General features: G+C 47.5%; 1 protein-coding gene across 6 annotated transcripts; it reads right to left on the bottom strand.

Moving 5' to 3' along the window:
- Positions 1-4,045: 4,045 nt before the first annotated feature.
- sap30bp (SAP30 binding protein) lies at positions 4,046-16,507 on the bottom strand. 6 transcript variants are annotated; one of them, XR_009931935.1, is made up of 11 exons: positions 16,350-16,507; positions 15,809-15,927; positions 14,414-14,458; positions 11,538-11,580; positions 8,990-9,078; positions 6,085-6,176; positions 5,861-5,973; positions 5,696-5,754; positions 5,158-5,284; positions 4,878-4,962; positions 4,586-4,723 (listed from the first exon to the last, which is right to left on the bottom strand). XR_009931935.1 is itself a non-coding variant. In XM_062475376.1 (10 exons), exons 1-10 carry the CDS (start codon positions 16,462-16,464, stop codon positions 4,542-4,544), a joined length of 960 nt encoding a protein of 319 aa, XP_062331360.1. In that variant the 5' UTR covers positions 16,465-16,507; the 3' UTR covers positions 4,046-4,541. The 6 variants fall into 6 exon arrangements, 4 of the variants coding, with proteins under 4 accessions (XP_062331360.1, XP_062331361.1, XP_062331362.1 ...); XR_009931936.1 differs by having other exon boundaries at positions 4,586-4,720; XM_062475376.1 differs by lacking the exon at positions 5,158-5,284 and having other exon boundaries at positions 4,046-4,723; positions 5,678-5,754.
- Between the last annotated feature and the right edge of the window lie 1,237 nt (positions 16,508-17,744).

Here is a 17,744-nt window from a genome sequence, read left to right as displayed (position 1 = left end):
TAGTCAAAGACGCCAATTAAAACAAACCTCAACCTTTGAGTACAGATATGGGTGTGACCTGCCTGTTACTTTCATAACATGAACCAGAAGTACATATATAAAACGAAGTCTACCATATTCCTTCGTTTGCAGTAATAATAAACGTTACATATGGCTTCAAAGGAACAACAGTTTCTTTTGTGAGAGGCATGTTATGGTAATAAACTGTGATCATGGATGTTTGCTGTGCGACACACCCTCACAAAGAGGTACTGAAGAAAGATAAGCTGAACAGGGGCGTATTACATGTAAACACTACATTTGATCGATAGACAATGAGTAACTTCATAAACTGCTCAAAGCAGTCAAAGATACAATATTATGCGAAATCCGGATTCATTCTATGCCCGTGGGTTTTGGAATGACCTGCTTGCGCGGTCGGCCGCCGGTGCCAACATGTCTATTTAAAATGTTTTACCTGAGGTAAGGCAATATTGTGACTCAAGTCATAAAACACATTAAAAAGTGTGCACACTTTAACAAACAGACATGTATAACTTACTTTAGGAGTGTGATAGCCGGGATAATGAGAACAAGTGAAATTTTTGTCGCCTGGTAGCCAAAAACCTTGCCCGCCTAATCAATTATTCAATTCTAGTTGCCAAAATGCAACTTTTTGGTAAGAATGTAACCAGTGTCGCCTTCCGTCTGCATCTCTCTTTCTGTCTGGACTGTCGCAGTCCACTATCCAACTGGCCAATTTACATGACAAAAGCGTGCGCTCTTAGATCACTGCACACAACTCATGACTTTCTTTCTTCCCTAAAGAGAGGGACCGGACATTTTGAAGGGCATGAAGCGCCTATTCACAAGGGCACAGAATAAACAAGTTAGAGAATTTGACTTCTATTGCCCACCTCTCAGAAAAAAAACAATTTCACGTATCAGGCCAGATCCGTCACTAGGCCTACTACAGACGATTTTAAGGAATACACTGGCCTAAAGAGGCACATTTTATGGTTCAGGGCCAATTTTGGCCAAGCTGAGTCAAGCCGTTACGCCCGGCATAGGATGAATTTGAGTTTTGTTGAGACAGCGTATAGGCCTGCTGTTAGTACACTGGGTGTGCCCTGACTCACCTAGACGATGTGCGCGTGCGTGCGCGTTTTTTTGGTACGACAGTTACAGTCAAGTCTTTCTGCAAGAACTATAGCCTGGAGGAACATATATCACTGTGAGCACAACCGTCTTTAGCCTGTCAAGAAAGGGAGAGACGGGGAAAGTTGAGAGGGAGGAAAAAACAGCAGGCAACACAAATTCGGCTAAGGGAGGGGCAAGTCGAAAGAGAGAGAGACTTAAAATCATTACGCATTTAGAAATATGTTTTTATTGTTTTGAACATTAATAACAATATCCGCCAACACACAGCTCCAGATAAGGAAAGCATTTCTTAAAGTTGGGTGGTTCAAAGGAGCAGATAGAAAAATTATTGTGCGCATGAACATCAGCAGAGTGCAGGCATCGGCTTAGAACTGTCATGACATTCCGAAACGATAAGTCTTGAAGGTCTGTTTGTAGTTTTCTGACTTCTTTCTCTCACATTTTCACCCTATCTCTCTCCCTGGTTCTGTGCCCAGTATCATCTTAATAGGCGGGTGGGCCTATCGGTGCCAAACCGGCAGCCTAGCGTGCCTCTGCCACCGTCTATCAGACACACGTCTTCAATAAGGACCTGGCATTCCTGGCGCTGCCGGGTTAGTGGATCATGCTTGAAAACACCTCGTCTCTCAGAGTAAACAAACCACCATAAAAACATACAAAAATGAACAAAAAAAACCATGACTAAATAGTAGTCTATAGATATAGGGCTGGTTATGTAAACTGTTTTCATTCTGAAATAGTAACCTATAAATCATTGAAGAATAGGCTATTATGCCTACAGTGTAACGCCTCGATTGTTAAAGCGCGGTCGGTTTCCCGATATTCGTTTTGTTCCACCAGACTTTCCTAAATAGCTAGGTAATTCAGCTGACATGGTGAGCCCCACCTGTTACTCGAAGAATAAGATGTTCAGGTAAGAGGCCGGCATCAGAAACACTCAGCTCCTCCAGGCCACACATCAACCTTCTCCCTCCTGCACTGGTACATCGGGCGGAAACACAGCCCCTACCACCGGGCCTGGAAACGTAAACGTTCAGCCTACAGGAGAAAACTGGATAACTTTACACTAATCCGACCTTTAAAAGTAAAATATCAAGCGGATTGTCTTTGTGTTTAGGAATGTGAGTCTTAAAGTGTATTATCTAACATTGAATCTTGGAGAAAATAAAAACGTTCCAAGGCTGGCCTCTTAGGACCGTTTACCATGGAGAGACAACAGCAGCAGGGATCGCCCTAAACTGATGTCTACATGCAGGGGCCAAGGTTTGTTTTCAAAGGTGATTGGGACCGATCTTTAAATAACTTAGGATGGTTAAATAAAATGTTCTAAATAAAAAAAAGTGGCGGTGATGGTGGGGAGGCTAAATTGGCCATTTTCTAAATGTGTGTGAGACATGTCTGTATAATGAAAACTACACTCGGGTATCCATGCAGGATAGCCCCCCTCTGATGTGTGTCTACTGTTCTGTTCATCCACTGATGGCCTATATAACCTGCTTCTATCACAATATCAGGTGTCCACATTCCTCAGTTTGGTCTCTGACATGCGTAGAGTCTATGCAGCTCTCACTATCTCTGGCGTTTCTGGAGCCAGCATGCACTCTGCCCTCCTCGCAGCCCGACCTTTGACCTCTGCGGTGCTTCAAAAGTCGAGGCTCTTATCGTTCTGCCGGATGGATCTCAGATGTGGGGGGGGGGGGGGAGGTGAGCGGGGGCTGTAAATCACGCACCCACCTGGAAACCACAAGCATTCCTCCACAGATGGAGAGAAAGTGATGGGGGGGGGGGAGAGGAAAGGGGAGGAGATAATACGGAGGGATAGAAAGTGAGAGCGAGAACGGGGTGGGGGAAGACAGCGAGAGACAAAGACAGCGAGAGAAAAAGGAAAACAAAGTAGAGAAGGACAGAGGAGAAGAAGAGAGTAGAGGAAGGAGGAGATGGAAATTCCTCCCTCCAGATCGAGGCCATTGCCTGCAGTCAATAGAGACGAGCTGACAATAACACAACGTATCCTTTCATTTCCGTGGTACAGAACACAGACACAAAGAGGAGAACCCAGTATTAAAGAAGAGAACAACCCCCCCCCCCCGTTCTTCTCAGGCTTAATATCCCTGCATGTGTGGAGTGCTTGTGGGAAGAATAGTCATCAATGCATGCTGTACGAGACCTGAATAGCCAGCCATGGGTAGAGAATTTGACTGATGATCAGGAGGTCGGAGGTTCAAATCTCCCCCATACGTTGCTTGGGATACAAGCGTCTGCTACATGAACACACTATTATTACTGTGTGACTTTAAAGTGGCTGTAGAGCAGAACTGAAAATATGTTTTAAGTTCATCACAACACAGAAGAATGTGTTGTTAACTACTCATCCAAATTCGAATGGAAAAAAAAACAGACACTAGGCTTTGAAATCGTGAGAAAATCAGCAGTCTTCTCTGCTTGATACTGGGGAGGCGTGACGCCTGAAGGAGCTAAAACTCCGCCCCGTCGAATTCATCAACAGCAACAACTAGCTAAATCAATTGCAGATATCAGAACAGACCTACCTGCAGGCTCTGAGTGTTTCATGTGTTAATTACTTTGTCTTTGCATCGTACTAGCTGAGTAACAGAATGCAGGTTATATAAACCGTCTGTGATCTGATGTAGATAGGTGGCTGTGACGTAGATAGATTGGGTTTTGCCCCGCCTATACAAAACCTGAGCTGAAAACGGGTGAGAAACTGTTCAACGGTCTAACTCCACATTTCGGGGCAACAAAGTTTTAGAGCTTTGCACGTGCTTTCAGCAACTCATTTCACACGTATATAATGTACGGAGAAGCAAATCATGGAATTTGCTTTACAGCATCTTTAAATACTCCCTTGTTTAACATTAAGGGAAAGAAATCAAAGGCAAAAGTCTCGGAAAAGGCATCTTATTTTTATTCACCTACTCATCATCGGTATATGTACAACTGTGAAAAATAAAATCCCGAAGGTCTTGGAGTAGGCCGTTAAAAACAAACAAACTGAACCGTGACGTAAATACCTTGCTTTGGACTTATCAACAGAAAAAAAGAATGAATAATTTCATGTCAGATGAATCCAGGAAAAAAACAACAACAGGACACAGACAGGACTGTTGGCTTAGGCTAACCAGCCAACAAAGACTCCTACACATAAACACAGAGAACCATGCTGAACTTCAGTAGAAGCTGCTGAGGAGCAGGATCCCAGTTGGGGCCGAGCCCTCGTACGGCGTAGATACAATCCCAGAGATAGAAGGCAGTGAAGCTGGAGGTGGGACTGAGGGAGATGGGTTTGCTGAAGGGGGCATATGTCAAGTGGGGGTCTTCTTCCTTTCAGGTCATTCATTCACACTCACCGCTTTTGGAAAGCGACACGCACACATTCATGTTCACTGCTTGGCTTTCTTCAGAATGGTGCCCACGGCAGAGATGACAGTGGTCTTGGTCCCGCTGGCGGTGGTCGTCACGGAGACAACCCCTGGCAGGGTCGCCGTGGTAGTGAGGAGAGGGGCCTGTGCCAGGGTCACTGGCACGGCAGAGTCCCATTTACTCTTCCTCTTCTGAGCTTCTGCTGGGGAGAAAGAGAGAGTGGAAAATGAGATGGAGGAAATAGGAGAGCGATAAAGAGAGAAATAGGTTACTGTACACAAATGTCATTAATAAAATCTAACCCTGAGCCTAGGTCTTTCTAGATGTGTGGTTATGTGTGTGTGTGTGTCTGGTACCTGTAGATGTGGTGGTGGTGTTGGTGGTGGAGGCAGCTGCGCAGGTAGGATTGGTGCCCTTCTTAGTGCCTGTCACAAACTCGATCTAGACAGACAGGCAGACACACACAGACAGGTTAATCCTTTACTCAGACAGCATCGCCATGGCACCCTGAATCCTAACCATGATGACAGCAAATAACATCTCAAAAGTCAATTTCATCGGATTAGATCACCAAGACAGTAGGAAAACAGTTGAGTACAGCTTCTGTAACCTAGCAACAGTTGCATGGTTACCGACCACAGCGACAAACGTGGCGGTTGTTGTCATGGTTTTGTGTGAGTTGGGAGGAGGCGCTGTTCTGACGAGGCATGTCACAGGAATCTGTGTGGAGGCACACACAGTTCCTGCCAAGGCCTTTTACTTCCTGTGTAGCAGAGCACACACACACACTGAGCAGACTGGGCTTGCCCTCAACTGGAGAGAGATTGAAGATTGTTCTGGCTTTGATCGTGTGTGTGTGTGTGTGTGTGTGTCAGTGTGTGCGTGTCAGAGTATGTGTGTGTGTGCACGTGTCAGTGTGCTGGGCATGAACTACAAGAAACCAGATGCTGGTGTAAACTTGCCCCTCGCACGCACGCATGCACACACACACACAGACAGAAAAGCACACAACAATTAAAGGTGTGGTGGTGAAGTGCGTCAAATATGTGACAGGGATACGTATAAGGAATCTTAGAAAGGTCTGTTTACTAGACTGGAGAACACAGGGAAGGAGATGGGATTACTCTAGATATAAAAAAACAAAACCAACACTGACTTCTCCGGTCGTCCTCACCTTGGTCCTCTCCTTCTTAGCCTTCTCCAGTTTGTCCATCTCGACCTTCTGGGCTTTGGCTGCAGACAGAAGAGATAAGGACACATGACCTGACCACACACACACACACACATCGGCACAGACAAGACCATCGCCCCCCACACAAACACGCGCAGCAGGCCTTACCTAGGGCTTCGTAGTAGGAGTCCTCAGACCAGCCGTGAGGGTCAAACATGTCTTTAGGGTAGTTGGTTCCCAGTTCGTCGATGCTGCAGAACTGGATTAGCTTCTCGTAAATACTGCAACAGACACGCACACACGTAGAAACGCACACCAGGGGATGTTTAGACATGGTAGGGTGCTTGGGCCTCGTGTCTGCGTGTGCTCGGGCCTTGGGCGCGTTTGTGCACCTTGGGTTCCTGAACTCCTTCTTCTTTTGGATGTGGTTGTTGGTGTCAAAGTCCCCATGTAGCTTCCTCTCATACAGCTTTTGGATCTTCTCCTGTTTGGAACAAAACAAACTCGACTCAGTTCATAAATATACCCGATCAATAAATACGCCAAATCATCACCCAGGTACAACGTGCTGACAAGTTGGCTCCTCTGCGTTTACCATGCTTGCTAACAAGCAAGTTCCTCAGCCGTAACATGCTAACAAGCTATCTCCTCACATGCTAATAACATAGCACAGCAGTTCCACTTGGCAGGGCCTGGCGTCTTCACACCAGCACCGTGTCTGTGACTGACTGAATGGAGCCATTGTGTTTCTGCAGTTTCTGATACCTCAGGGTAATATTTGACAACTAGGCTCTACAGAGCCGCAGGGAGCTGGCCGGAGCCAGCGGACGCAACATGATTAACTAGCTCCTAAAAAGGGAGGGGGGGGGGTAAGTTGGGGGACTGGAATGTTGTTGAAAAACAACAACAGCTATGATGATTGACCATGGAGGGAACTGGACAGTTGAAACCATATTCAGTTGAATATATCATAATATGTATCATAATACATACCATAAAAAATCTCAAATTAACCTGGAAGTCTTATTACAGAAGGACGCTGGAGAAATGTAGCTAGGATAACCATGGAATGAAGCTTTGTGTATCATACAGCTGGACAGGGACTCAGGACGTAGATATACTGTACATGTGCTGACGACACGCAGCTGTACCTGTCGTTCCCCCCGACCGATCCGGGGATCTCAGCTAGGATTGAGGCCTGCCTCACAGACATCTCTGCCTGGATGACCGAGCACCACCTCCAGCTGAACCTCGCCAAAACAGAACTTCTCATCATCCCGGCTAAACCCTCCATATCCCACGATCTCTCAATCACCCTGGGATCTGCGACGGTGACCCCTTCATCCTCTGCCAGGAACCTTGGGGTTACCATGGACGACGAGCTCTCCCTCACGGCCCACATTGCTGCGGTCTCCCGGTCGTGTAGATTCACCCTCTACAACATCCGGAAGATCAGGAGATACCTGTCTGAGCACTCCACCCAGCTGCTAGTCCAAGCACTTGTCCTCTCCAAGTTGGACTATTGCAACTCGCTGCTCGCTGGTCTCCCAGCATGTGCAACCCGCCCTCTTCAGAGGATTCAGAACGCAGCGGCCCGCCTGGTCTACAATCTACCCAGACGCTCCCATGTTACCCCGCTCCTCATCTCTCTCCACTGGCTACCTATCATGGCCCGTATCAGATTCAAGACCCTGGTATTGGCCTTCCGAGCAGTGAACGGGACTGCACCCGTCTACATCAAGTCTCTCCTCCAGCCTTACACCCCCACCCGTCACCTACGGTCTTCTTCAGACAACCGCCTGGTGGTCCCACCGCTCAAGACCGCCCGGTCCCAACACAAGCTCTTCTCCTGTCTGGCCCCCCAGTGGTGGAATCAACTCCCCACCTCCATCAGAGACACTGACTGTCTCTCCACCTTCAAGAAAAGGCTCAAGACGCACTTGTTCCGGGAGTACAACGGTACTTAGGAATGGTTCGCTCAACCCGATGTTAGTTTCCTCAAGGATCACAATGACTCTTGCTTAGAGACTTGCTGCTCTTGTGGTTAGTGGTAACTGATTAAAATTGTTATACTCGCTGTGATATATTGTTTTTATTATTGTTGCTTGCTTTTTTCCACAGGTACACTTGCACTTATAGCGGTTCATGTTGTTTAATTGTAACTTGTTTAACTACATGCTCTTATGGTTCTTCCCTTTGGCACTTACTTTGGTTGTTCACAATGTGTGCTTCATGTTTTGGCTACTCCCGATGTTTTGTGGCTATCTTGTTGTTATGATCAGTGACCTATGCACTTTGTAAAGCTCTCTCTTGGAAGTCGCTTTGGATAAAAGCGTCTGCTAAATGAATAAGTCCAAAGGTCTATGACCACATTGAACATTTAACAGGGGATTTGAAAGACTGGAAAAAGCCAAGGAATATGTGCAATGACAAGAAGCGCAGTGTCAGATCGTGTTGAGATAACACGGGTCATCAGGTTCGCCACAAACTCGTAGAATACATGTACGCTGTCATTCAAGCAAGATTCAACTTTCCACTCAGATTGTTAAGATATTATCATTTGAGAAAAAAAAAGAAACCCCAAAAAGTTTAACATTTTAAAACAAGTGCTAAACAGCAGTGTCTCTCGACTAGTTGTGTCAGACTTACTGGACCCTACTGTATCCAGTATGAAATCTAACACTGAACTCAGATCAGATATGTTGGGGAGGAGGTGTGTGAAACGTGTGTGTGCGTGTGTGGAGTTTTCTGGGCCACCTGGTGTGTGTGTGTAATCTCCATCCAGCAAGTGAGTATGCAGTGATTCACTTGGCAGGAGGGCAGGGTTAGGGCCGGTGGTGATATGTGTGTGTTAGTCTGTGAAACAGAACACACCTCACAGAACACACATACGCCTCACCTGAACACACATACCCCTCACCTGAACACACCCCTCACCTGAACACACACACACACCTCACCTGAACACGCATACACCCACCCACCCACCCCCAGGAGAGCCTGGACTGACAGCTTAAAGAGGTTCTGTTCACCAGCAGCCCGGAAGGTTCTGGAAGGTCCCGAGTGACAGGGGAGACCTGTGTCTGCAGGCCTCCTCTCTTCCCCCCGCCTGGGGCTGGGCGGAGAGGCTTGTCCAGAGGCTGCTAGCTGGGGTCATTCACTTTCAGGAAACCACAGCTTAGACAGCACACACACACACATGTACAAGCTTTCAAGCACACGCACCTTCCTGTCCTCTTTTTACCTGCCCTGGATGTCTTAGTAGACATCTGGAGCAGCTTGTGTGTGTGTGTGTACCTGCAGATGGGTGGAGCAGCGTCCAGGGGGCTCCGGGGGAATCCTGATCTCATCAGGACACATGTTCCTCACCTTCTCCGAGAACAGGGCTGCAGGAGACACACACAGGCAGCCAATCAGGATGAGCCTGGCACGTAAACATACCACAAAACAACCATACATGCCAAGAACATGATATAGGATATGCCAGGGGAAACCATCTCGTCAAGGCAATCTCTTCATCTGAAGATAAGGACAGGGATCTTCATTTCATTTAGCAGAGACGCCTTTCTCAAAAGTGGTGCACGGTTGCGGTAGGGGGGGGGAAGATTCGAACCCCGCAACTTCTGGATCTGCAGTGAAACGGTCGAACCGCTAAGGTACTGTGGGAATTGAGCACCCCCAGTGTACATACGGTCCACCTTTCAGGGGCGGAGAAGATGGACTCCTGTCTGGGAGCTGAGAAACATGTTTGGAGAGCGCTGGGTAAACATCACGGGGCATTCCTCTTTCTTTTTTTTGGATTGTTGTTTGTGTGTGTGAGTGAAAGTGCATGCGTGTGAGTATGTGTGCTTGAGCGTGTGTGTGTGTGTGTGTGTGAGAGAGAGAGAGCATGTTGGGAGCTGAGTGTGGTATGACGCCTCCAGGACCACACCCAGGCAGGGAGGGTCTGTTGTTGGGGCTTGAGTGAAAGACGGGAGTCTCTCTCTCTGTCCCTCAACCCTTCCCTCATTTCTCCTCCTTCTCCATCCGTCCCTTCCTAGCTACCTCTCTCTCTCTCTCCCTCCCTCCTGTTTTTCTGACCCAAGGCCAGACATTCCTCTGTCACTCTATTATCAATCAGCCAGACGTTTCAGACTCGCTCAACACTGACGCTCTCTCCAAATGCGTGTGTGAACACACGTACGGCTTCTATGGAGTTGCAGACAGGCAGTTGAGAGAGACTCTTAACAAGCCCAAGCACCCTAACATGTCGAAACATCCCCTCATCAAATACAGTTTGAACCCAGACCATTAGTACAGCATGTGAAGATTAGCTGTGCTTACACACTCCAGTCTCTACCCAACACACACTACAGTCTCTCCCACTCCCACACAAGTCTCCCCACCTCCCCCACACACACACACTCATTCCAGTACAGACAGGTAAGGTGTGGCCCTGGAGTGACCTCACCCTTACACACACACACCTGTGTCAAGGTGATTGCCTAAGCCATCCCTCACTGCTGAGGAGAGAGCTATGAGACAGCAGGTACCACACACACACACAGAGCAGAATGTAGTCTACACACATCAACACTGAAAGATGTACTGAACACGGCACACCAAATACCACAGCCCCCAGCGCTGAATAACCAGACCAGGCAAGTTAGATGAGTCACCAGCAGCTTGGCTCAGTTCCACTACCTCTCACACACACCTTTATTCCACAGTTCTGGCTTCAGACAGACAGAGAGAGACAGACACAGAGAGAGAGACACACAGAGAGAAAGAGAGACACAGAGAGAGAGACACAGAGCGAGAGAGAGACACACACACAGAGAGACACACAGAGACAGAGAGAGACACAGAGACAGAGAGAGACACAGACAGAGACACAGACAGACACAGACACACAGAGACAGACAGACAGAGAAAGAGAGACACACAGACAGACATCGAGAGAGAGGGAGACAGAGAGACACACAGACAGCGAGAGAGAGAGAGACAGACAGCGAGACAGAGAGACAGACAGAGAGCAAGACAGAGAGCGAGACAGCGAGCGAGAGAGGAAAAAGCCTAGTCAGGTTGTGAGTCAGAGACCAGTTAAGAGAAGCAGAAGAGAGAGAGGGACTGTTCTGGCACAACAATAGAGGACAGTCTGGCAGCCAAGTACTGGCTGGCTTCACCCTCAGACACATTTCCTTTGGGGACAATAAAGTCTGTCTTATCTTAACTGGACTTCAGTCAGTACCGCTTCTGTTGCTGTCACACTATCTTTGTCCAGACCGCCCCTGCCATGCATTAACTGACCAGGCCCCACACTGGAAAACAGCATCTGCTAAATGAATGTACTGTAAGGGTGTTGTCTTGGGGTCCGTCTGTGTGTGAGAGATGAGACGCGCTCAGGGAAGATTCCGGGCTGAGGACATGACCAGGGGAAGGCTGCTGGATGACATAAGGGGTGTCATCTTCAGCACCTGGTTGCGGGGTTGTACTTGAGGACTGGACACACACACACACGTGTGTAAACACACACACAGAGACAGACACACACACAGAGACAGACAGGCACTCTGTCACACACCTGTGTGTAAGAGTGTGAGCCACTCTCTCTCATGTTTATGACTGTAAAGGGAGGAGTGCGTCTGACCACTCCCTGTCCTGTGCTCCTGATGGTGCTACACTCATATCCTGAACGGCCATCACACACACACACACACACACTTTCCTTACATACACATACTCTCATGCACGAGAGAGAGAGAGAGAGAGAGAGAGAGAGAGAGAGAGAGAGAGAGAGAGAAAGAGAGAGAGAGAGAGAGAGAGAGAGAGTGTTGTGTGTGTGCAGGGTGTGCTGTACACTCACCAACCAGCTCGTTGGGGTCTCTCCTTTCTGCCTCTGAGATCTTCTGTAAGACAGACAGAGCCAGAGAGAGAGCCAGAGAGAGAGAGAGAGAGAGAGAGAGAGAGAGAGAGAGAGAGAGAGAGAGAGAGAGAGAGAGAGAGAGAGAGAGAGAGAGAGAGAGAGAGAGAGAGAGAGGAGACAGAAAGAAAAGTAGAGAGGACAGAGAGACAGAGGACAGAGAGACAGAGACCAAAAAGAGAGAGAGAGAAGACAGAAGGAAAGGGGGGGGGGGGGGTGAAAGAGAGACAGGGAGAGAATGACAGTGAATATATGATTCAGTATCAAAGGCTGAAGTCAAGTGAGGCTGGGGTCAGGAGAGGTTAGGGTCAGGGGTGAGGCGAGGTTGGGGTCCGGAGAGGCTGGAGTCAGGGGTGAGGTCGGGGTCAGGGATGAGGCTGGGGTCAGGAGAGGCTGGAGTTAGGGGTGAGGTCGGGGTCAGGGATGAGGCTGGGGTCAGGAGAGGCTGGAGTTAGGGGTGAGGTCGGGGTCAGGGATGAGGCTGGGGTCAGGAGAGGCTGGAGTCAGGGGTGAGGTCGGGGTCAGAGATGAGGCTGGGGTCAGGAGAGGCTGGAGTCAGGGGTGAGGTCGGGGTCAGAGATGAGGCTGGGGTCAGGAGAGGCTGGAGTCAGGGGTGAGGTTGGGGTCAGGGTCAGAGATGAGGCTGGGGTCAGGAGAGGCTGGAGTCAGGGGTGAGGTCGGGGTCAGGGTCAGAGATGAGGCTGGGGTCAGGAGAGGCTGGAGTCAGGGGTGAGGTCGGGGTCAGGGTCAGAGATGAGGCTGGGGTCAGGAGAGGCTGGAGTCAGGGGTGAGGCCGAAGTCAGAGATGAGGCTGGGGTCAGAAGGCCTAAGCCCCAGCTAGACTTGTAAATAACTAGTGTGTTATAAAAGGGTTAGTGAGACTGGTAAATAACTATTGTTATAAAAGGGTTAGCTAGACTGGTAAATATCAGTGTTGGGACAGTGAGGGACCCAGCTAAACTGGGGGGGTGGGTCTTCTGTTATGTCTCTGTAATACAGCCTGTATTCACCATAATAGTGGGCCCAACACAGAACAGTGATCCTATTCACTGGCATGGCATCACACACACACACACACACACAAAGCTGGCACGCGGTCACCTAGCAACTACATGGACACAGGAAAGAATTGTCTTGAGGAGGGGTGTGGACCAAACCAATTCAGGGCTGAGGTGGGGGTGGGACTTCAGTGTGTACATAAAGAAACAGGACCTCCGTCAAATCCTGTTTCTGTAAGATCCCCTGAAGTTCAAACGAATCCTCAGAGCAGCTGAGCCTTCCTGCATGGAGCTTAGAGGGAGACCTCACCTTAACTCACCTCTGTCTGTCTGTCATCTTTCTCTCTGTCTGTCTGTCTTTCTCTGTCTGTCTGTGTCAGTCAGTCAGTATACTGGGGTGAACACTACACTAGGGTGCCACTGCAGGAATCAATAAAAGTGCCATCTGACCCTCCCAGCTGTGATACACCTGCCTGCTACAGTCCACATAAGGGGAGCCATATACATCCCCACATAAAATCAACATGACTCCAATTCTATGTGTTATGACTTCAACTCACAGATGGCATTTACGAGTTCTGCCACAAATTCTAAAAAAGGACTTGAGCAACTGATTCAATTATACTCGATCAAAGTCGTCACTTTTCTAATTTGCTGATGCATCAGGCTGGAGGTTGTGCAACAGGGGCGGTGACGGTTTGGTGAGGTGCAGAGATTAAGCTCCAGGGATGTTCTCAGCACTGGCAGTAAGCCTGATCTATGAGGACAATGAGCCGTTTCTCAGCTGCCCTCACCTGCCTGTCTGAACTACTGGTAACGACCCAACACTACAAGGCCACAGAGAACGGTCCGGAATAGAAGACATGGGAGCACACACAGGCACGCACACCGTCTCAAACACACACTCTCACACACACACACACACACACAATCCCTCTCACACGCGCGCAAACACACACATGCTGAGGCAGGAATGGGTTTGTTTTGGTAGCACCTAACCTCTCTGACCTGCACCAAACACCACAGCAGGAAGTGTTCTGTTGTTCCTCAGAAAAATCGTTCCAAATCAAACGGTCTTTGTCACTGTCTCACACACAGGGTGGGGCTGAGATAGCAAAACTCAACTAATCCAAAGTGTGAAGTACAGGCAGGTTGCAATGTAAACAGAGATAAATCTTCCAACTTCAAATCCTTCAGTTGGATTAGGGTTATCAACAATCCGAACAACACTAGAGCATCTGGGGTTTTGAGCCTCATAATCTTCATGATTTAAGACACACAAAGACCATTAGCACCATCTAGTGTCCCAACACACATCCAGCTGTGACAGCAAACTCACCTGACATGGAAAAGTGGGTTTGTGTTTATTCCCCTGTGTGCGTGTACCCCTGTGTGCGTGTACCCCTGTGTGCGTGTACCCCTGTGTGCGTGTACCCCTGTGTGCGTGTACCCCTGTGTGCGTGTACCCCTGTGTGCGTGTACCCCTGTGTGCGTGTACCCCTGTGTGCGTGTACCCCTGTGTGCGTGTACCCCTGTGTGCGTGTACCCCTGTGTGCGTGTACCCCTGTGTGCGTGTACCCCTGTGTGCGTGTACCCCTGTGTGCGTGTACCCCTGTGTGCGTGTACCCCTGTGTGTGTTCCGTGTGAGACAGTGACAAAGAAGGTTTGATTTGGAAAGATTGCTGGTGGACTGTGGTTATTGGTGCAGGTTGCCGAGATAATTGAGCCAAAGACGCACACACAGATTCCTGCTTGTATAGTTAGATTACACTAAAACAAACGTGACCAAACCACTCCACAAACATAGCGGGGGTTAAATACCTTAATGTCATCTGGATCTCCCCCTTCGTCAGATTCCTCCTCTTCCTATGAAGAAAAGAATGCAAAGGGTTAACATCAACATTCAAAGAGGGTTAAATTGGGAGAAGCTTAATAATAGTGTCACTGAACTGTCGCTCTGACGAACAAGCCTGCATTTACACACGCAAAAAAAAAAAACTGAATTATGCCAAAATATCACACACCAGAGGCGGCTAGATTACTCCTTCAACAGAACAGTTCAGAAGTACATTTGGTCAATAGTATTAAGCCAAATCCCAATTCTCTGTCTTACCCCTACCCCTTAGTTTAACCCTAGCCCTTGTCCCTTAAAACGGAGTGATAAGGGTTAGATACCCCTATGAAATGAGACGCCACAGTCACGTCATCTAGCACGTATTGATGTCTCCAAAGCAACTAGCATTATGCACTGATATCAAACTAAATTCGTTGCTAATGGAGTTTAGTTAAAACTGTAGTCCATTCAAGGCTAGTCAGAGAAATGCAGGACTGTTGCGCAAATCAGCAATGAAACGTCTGTGAAGCAAACCAGCGATTTAAAAAAAAAACTGTCTTTTTTCAACTTCAATTAAGAACATGGTTGCAAATACATATGTACAGGACTGTGTAGAGCACAAAACAAGACTGTCGTCATTTTTAAATCAATTATTTAAGCCGAAAATATTACATTTCTGAGACTCTCTGCCATTATGATCTGGCCGCCATTGTTGCCGGTTGCACAGTATTCACATACCCTTTGGTTTCAAGTAAGCTCCTGAAAAAACGTGGTTTTTATGTACCCCTACCCCTTAGCCCTACCCCTCGATCAAAACGAGTATTGGGACAGCCTCTCACATGAATGCGGAAAACTAAGGGGAAGGGGTTAGACAGAAAATTGGGATTTGGCCTAAGTCTTAGGTCACACACATCTCATCAATCGCATCAAATAACAGATTTGTATCTCTCCCTCCATCTCTGGAGTCTGTTGGCTGAGCGGTGAGGGAATCGGGCTAGTAATCCGAAGGTTGCCAGTTCGAGTCCCGGTCATGCCAACTGACGTTGTGTCCTTGGGCAAGGCACTTCACCCTACTTGCCTCGGGGGAATGTCCCTGTACTTACTGTAAGTCGCTCTGGATAAGAGCGTCTGCTAAATGACTAAATGTAAATCTCTCTCTCTCTCCCCATCCCCCCTCGCCTCTCCCTCAGCCACAATGAAATGATCTGCTTCTTAAACCAACAGAAAGATAAGGATTGAGAGTAGGCTACACTAATATTGGTTTTAGACAACTTTAACCAATTACACTAAATACAGACTTACAATTGAAACGTCCAGCGTTAGTATGGTTTACCACCTACATCTAGTACAAACAATAATACACCGAGAACTTTCAGACTGACCGAATTGCGGGAGCTCTCCCCACTATCCTCGTCTAGCGATCCCTTATCTTCGGGGTCTTCTACCCGGCTCACGTCATCTTCACCGTAGCTTGCCGACACGAGACCCACTCCACGAGCCTCTGAGGAGAGAGAGCAAAGCATCGGTCAACAGCTGACGCTGCTAAGCAATACCGTTATACGCTACAAGACGTCTTGTAGCCTACTAGTTGTAGGCTGTAGTAGGCTACAAGACGCACATGTAGACAGCAAGCTTGTGCCAGATACACAATGAAAACCAAACTTAGTTCGCTATCTAAATCGAAGGCTGATGCATTGGTATTTTATGTTTAGTTACTAAGTTTGGTTTGATTGTGTTTTAACGAGGAATTGTGACAATAGTGATCATAGTTAGTTAAAGTTAGTTAGCTCTTCATATCAGTGCACTGGTGTTGTACCGACGTCAGGCGCTTTTTAGCAATTGTAGCTAGTTCCGGTTAACAATGTGGATGTAATGTGGAGCAAAACAGTTCAGACAATTACAATAACTAAAACCATTATATACCTATCTGATCTGGTTCTTGGTCGGAATCAGGCTCTGATTCCCCATACTCAGCCAAAGAAGAGAGAAGCGCACTCCTTTTGCCACTCGCCATTGCTACGCCGAATGACTGTCGCATATCAATGACGTAACTTACGTCAGCTGTACTAGCACGGGAAATGTAGGCAAATAACATTTTTTTTTTAAATTTTTACACATTTACATACAAAATAGGGAATGTTCAAACAATATTAACAATTAACAACTCTCAAAAGGGAGACATTGTTGCAAATTACAATAAGTAGCAGCAGTGAAGTCTCAAATCGAGGTACGAAAAAATGTAGTAGCATATAGGCTTCTAAATGTTTTCAACAAACTACTTTGCTATAGCAAAGTAGGTTGTTGCAAGGGGTAGCAAGGAGCTAGGGTACATAGTTAATCGAAGAAAGCTTTTTCATTTGAGAGAGGATTCAAACAGAAATAGCAAAAGCTTTCAGTTCATGAATGAAAGGATCGAGGGGTCTTAAAAAATCTGCATTTATGAATGAACTATTTAGCAAATACAAAAAGGTTATTGACCATGTAGTGTTGTGAACAATCTTTTTTAATACACCAAATGTAATTTGTATGTATTCAAGGGGGTTGCAAATAATAGGTGTATTCCCGGCCGTGCCAAATGACGTTGTGTCCTTGGGCAAGGCACTTTACCCTACTTGCCTCGGGTGAATGTCCCTGTACTTACTGTAAGTCGCTCTGGATATGAGCGTCTGCTAAATGACTAAATGTAAATGTATTCGACTTCATGCAGCGCGGTGCCGACAGCCGCCTGCAGCCCGGCTGACTTAACCCTCGTGCTGCCTTCGGGTCACATGACCCAAAGGTTCATAACGAACCATCGTTGTGTTTACCCAATTTTACCCAATACAAAAACAAATACAAATAATTTTCTTTTAACCATTCCAATGTGGGGGGTCTGAGACAGCCCGACAGTTAAAAGAAAATGCTTCACTTTGTTTTTGTATGAGGTAAATTTGTCGCAATACGACGGTGGGTCACAATGACTGATGGGTCAGAATGACCCGAAGATAACACAAGGGTTAAAGCAGCCAATGGTATTCTAAGCTTCAAGTCAGCCGACTGAGGCCGGCCGGCGCTGCATGAAGTCGAACGCACCTTTTGAATGCTGGTTAGACAATTTTGTCCGACTTGACACCGAGGCTAGGTCACTGTGACGTATATCATCAAAGTACCGTGAGATAAATTCGAGAACTGCTGGCTGTGTAGCCGAGCGCATTTTCTCGAGAGCAACTGCACGAGTTCTAACGACAAAGATTTGATTCTGTCTTACAACCCCTTACCCATAGCTCTTGTCCCTCGAAACTGAGTGTTAAAGGGGTCATTGTTACGTCCCCAGTCCTG

This window comes from Osmerus eperlanus, chromosome 12 (assembly GCF_963692335.1).
Source record: "Osmerus eperlanus chromosome 12, fOsmEpe2.1, whole genome shotgun sequence".
In the NCBI taxonomy this organism is placed as follows: Eukaryota; Metazoa; Chordata; class Actinopteri; order Osmeriformes; family Osmeridae; genus Osmerus; species Osmerus eperlanus.
Note: the sequence above shows the minus strand (reverse complement) of the source record. Positions and strands in the feature narration are given on the sequence as shown.

What these genes read in the sequence shown, in the direction of transcription:
- sap30bp (XM_062475376.1), bottom strand. Translation starts at nt 16,464, where the DNA reads ATGCGACAGTCATTCGGCGTAGCAATGGCGAGTGGCAAAAGGAGTGCG. An exon ending in CCAAGAACCAGATCAGATAG is followed by an intron (nt 15,928 to 16,349) that starts GTATATAATGGT and finishes CTCTCTCCTCAG; the next exon opens with AGGCTCGTGGAGTGGGTCTC. An exon ending in CTCCTACTACGAAGCCCTAG is followed by an intron (nt 5,755 to 5,860) that starts GTAAGGCCTGCT and finishes TTCTGTCTGCAG; the next exon opens with CCAAAGCCCAGAAGGTCGAG.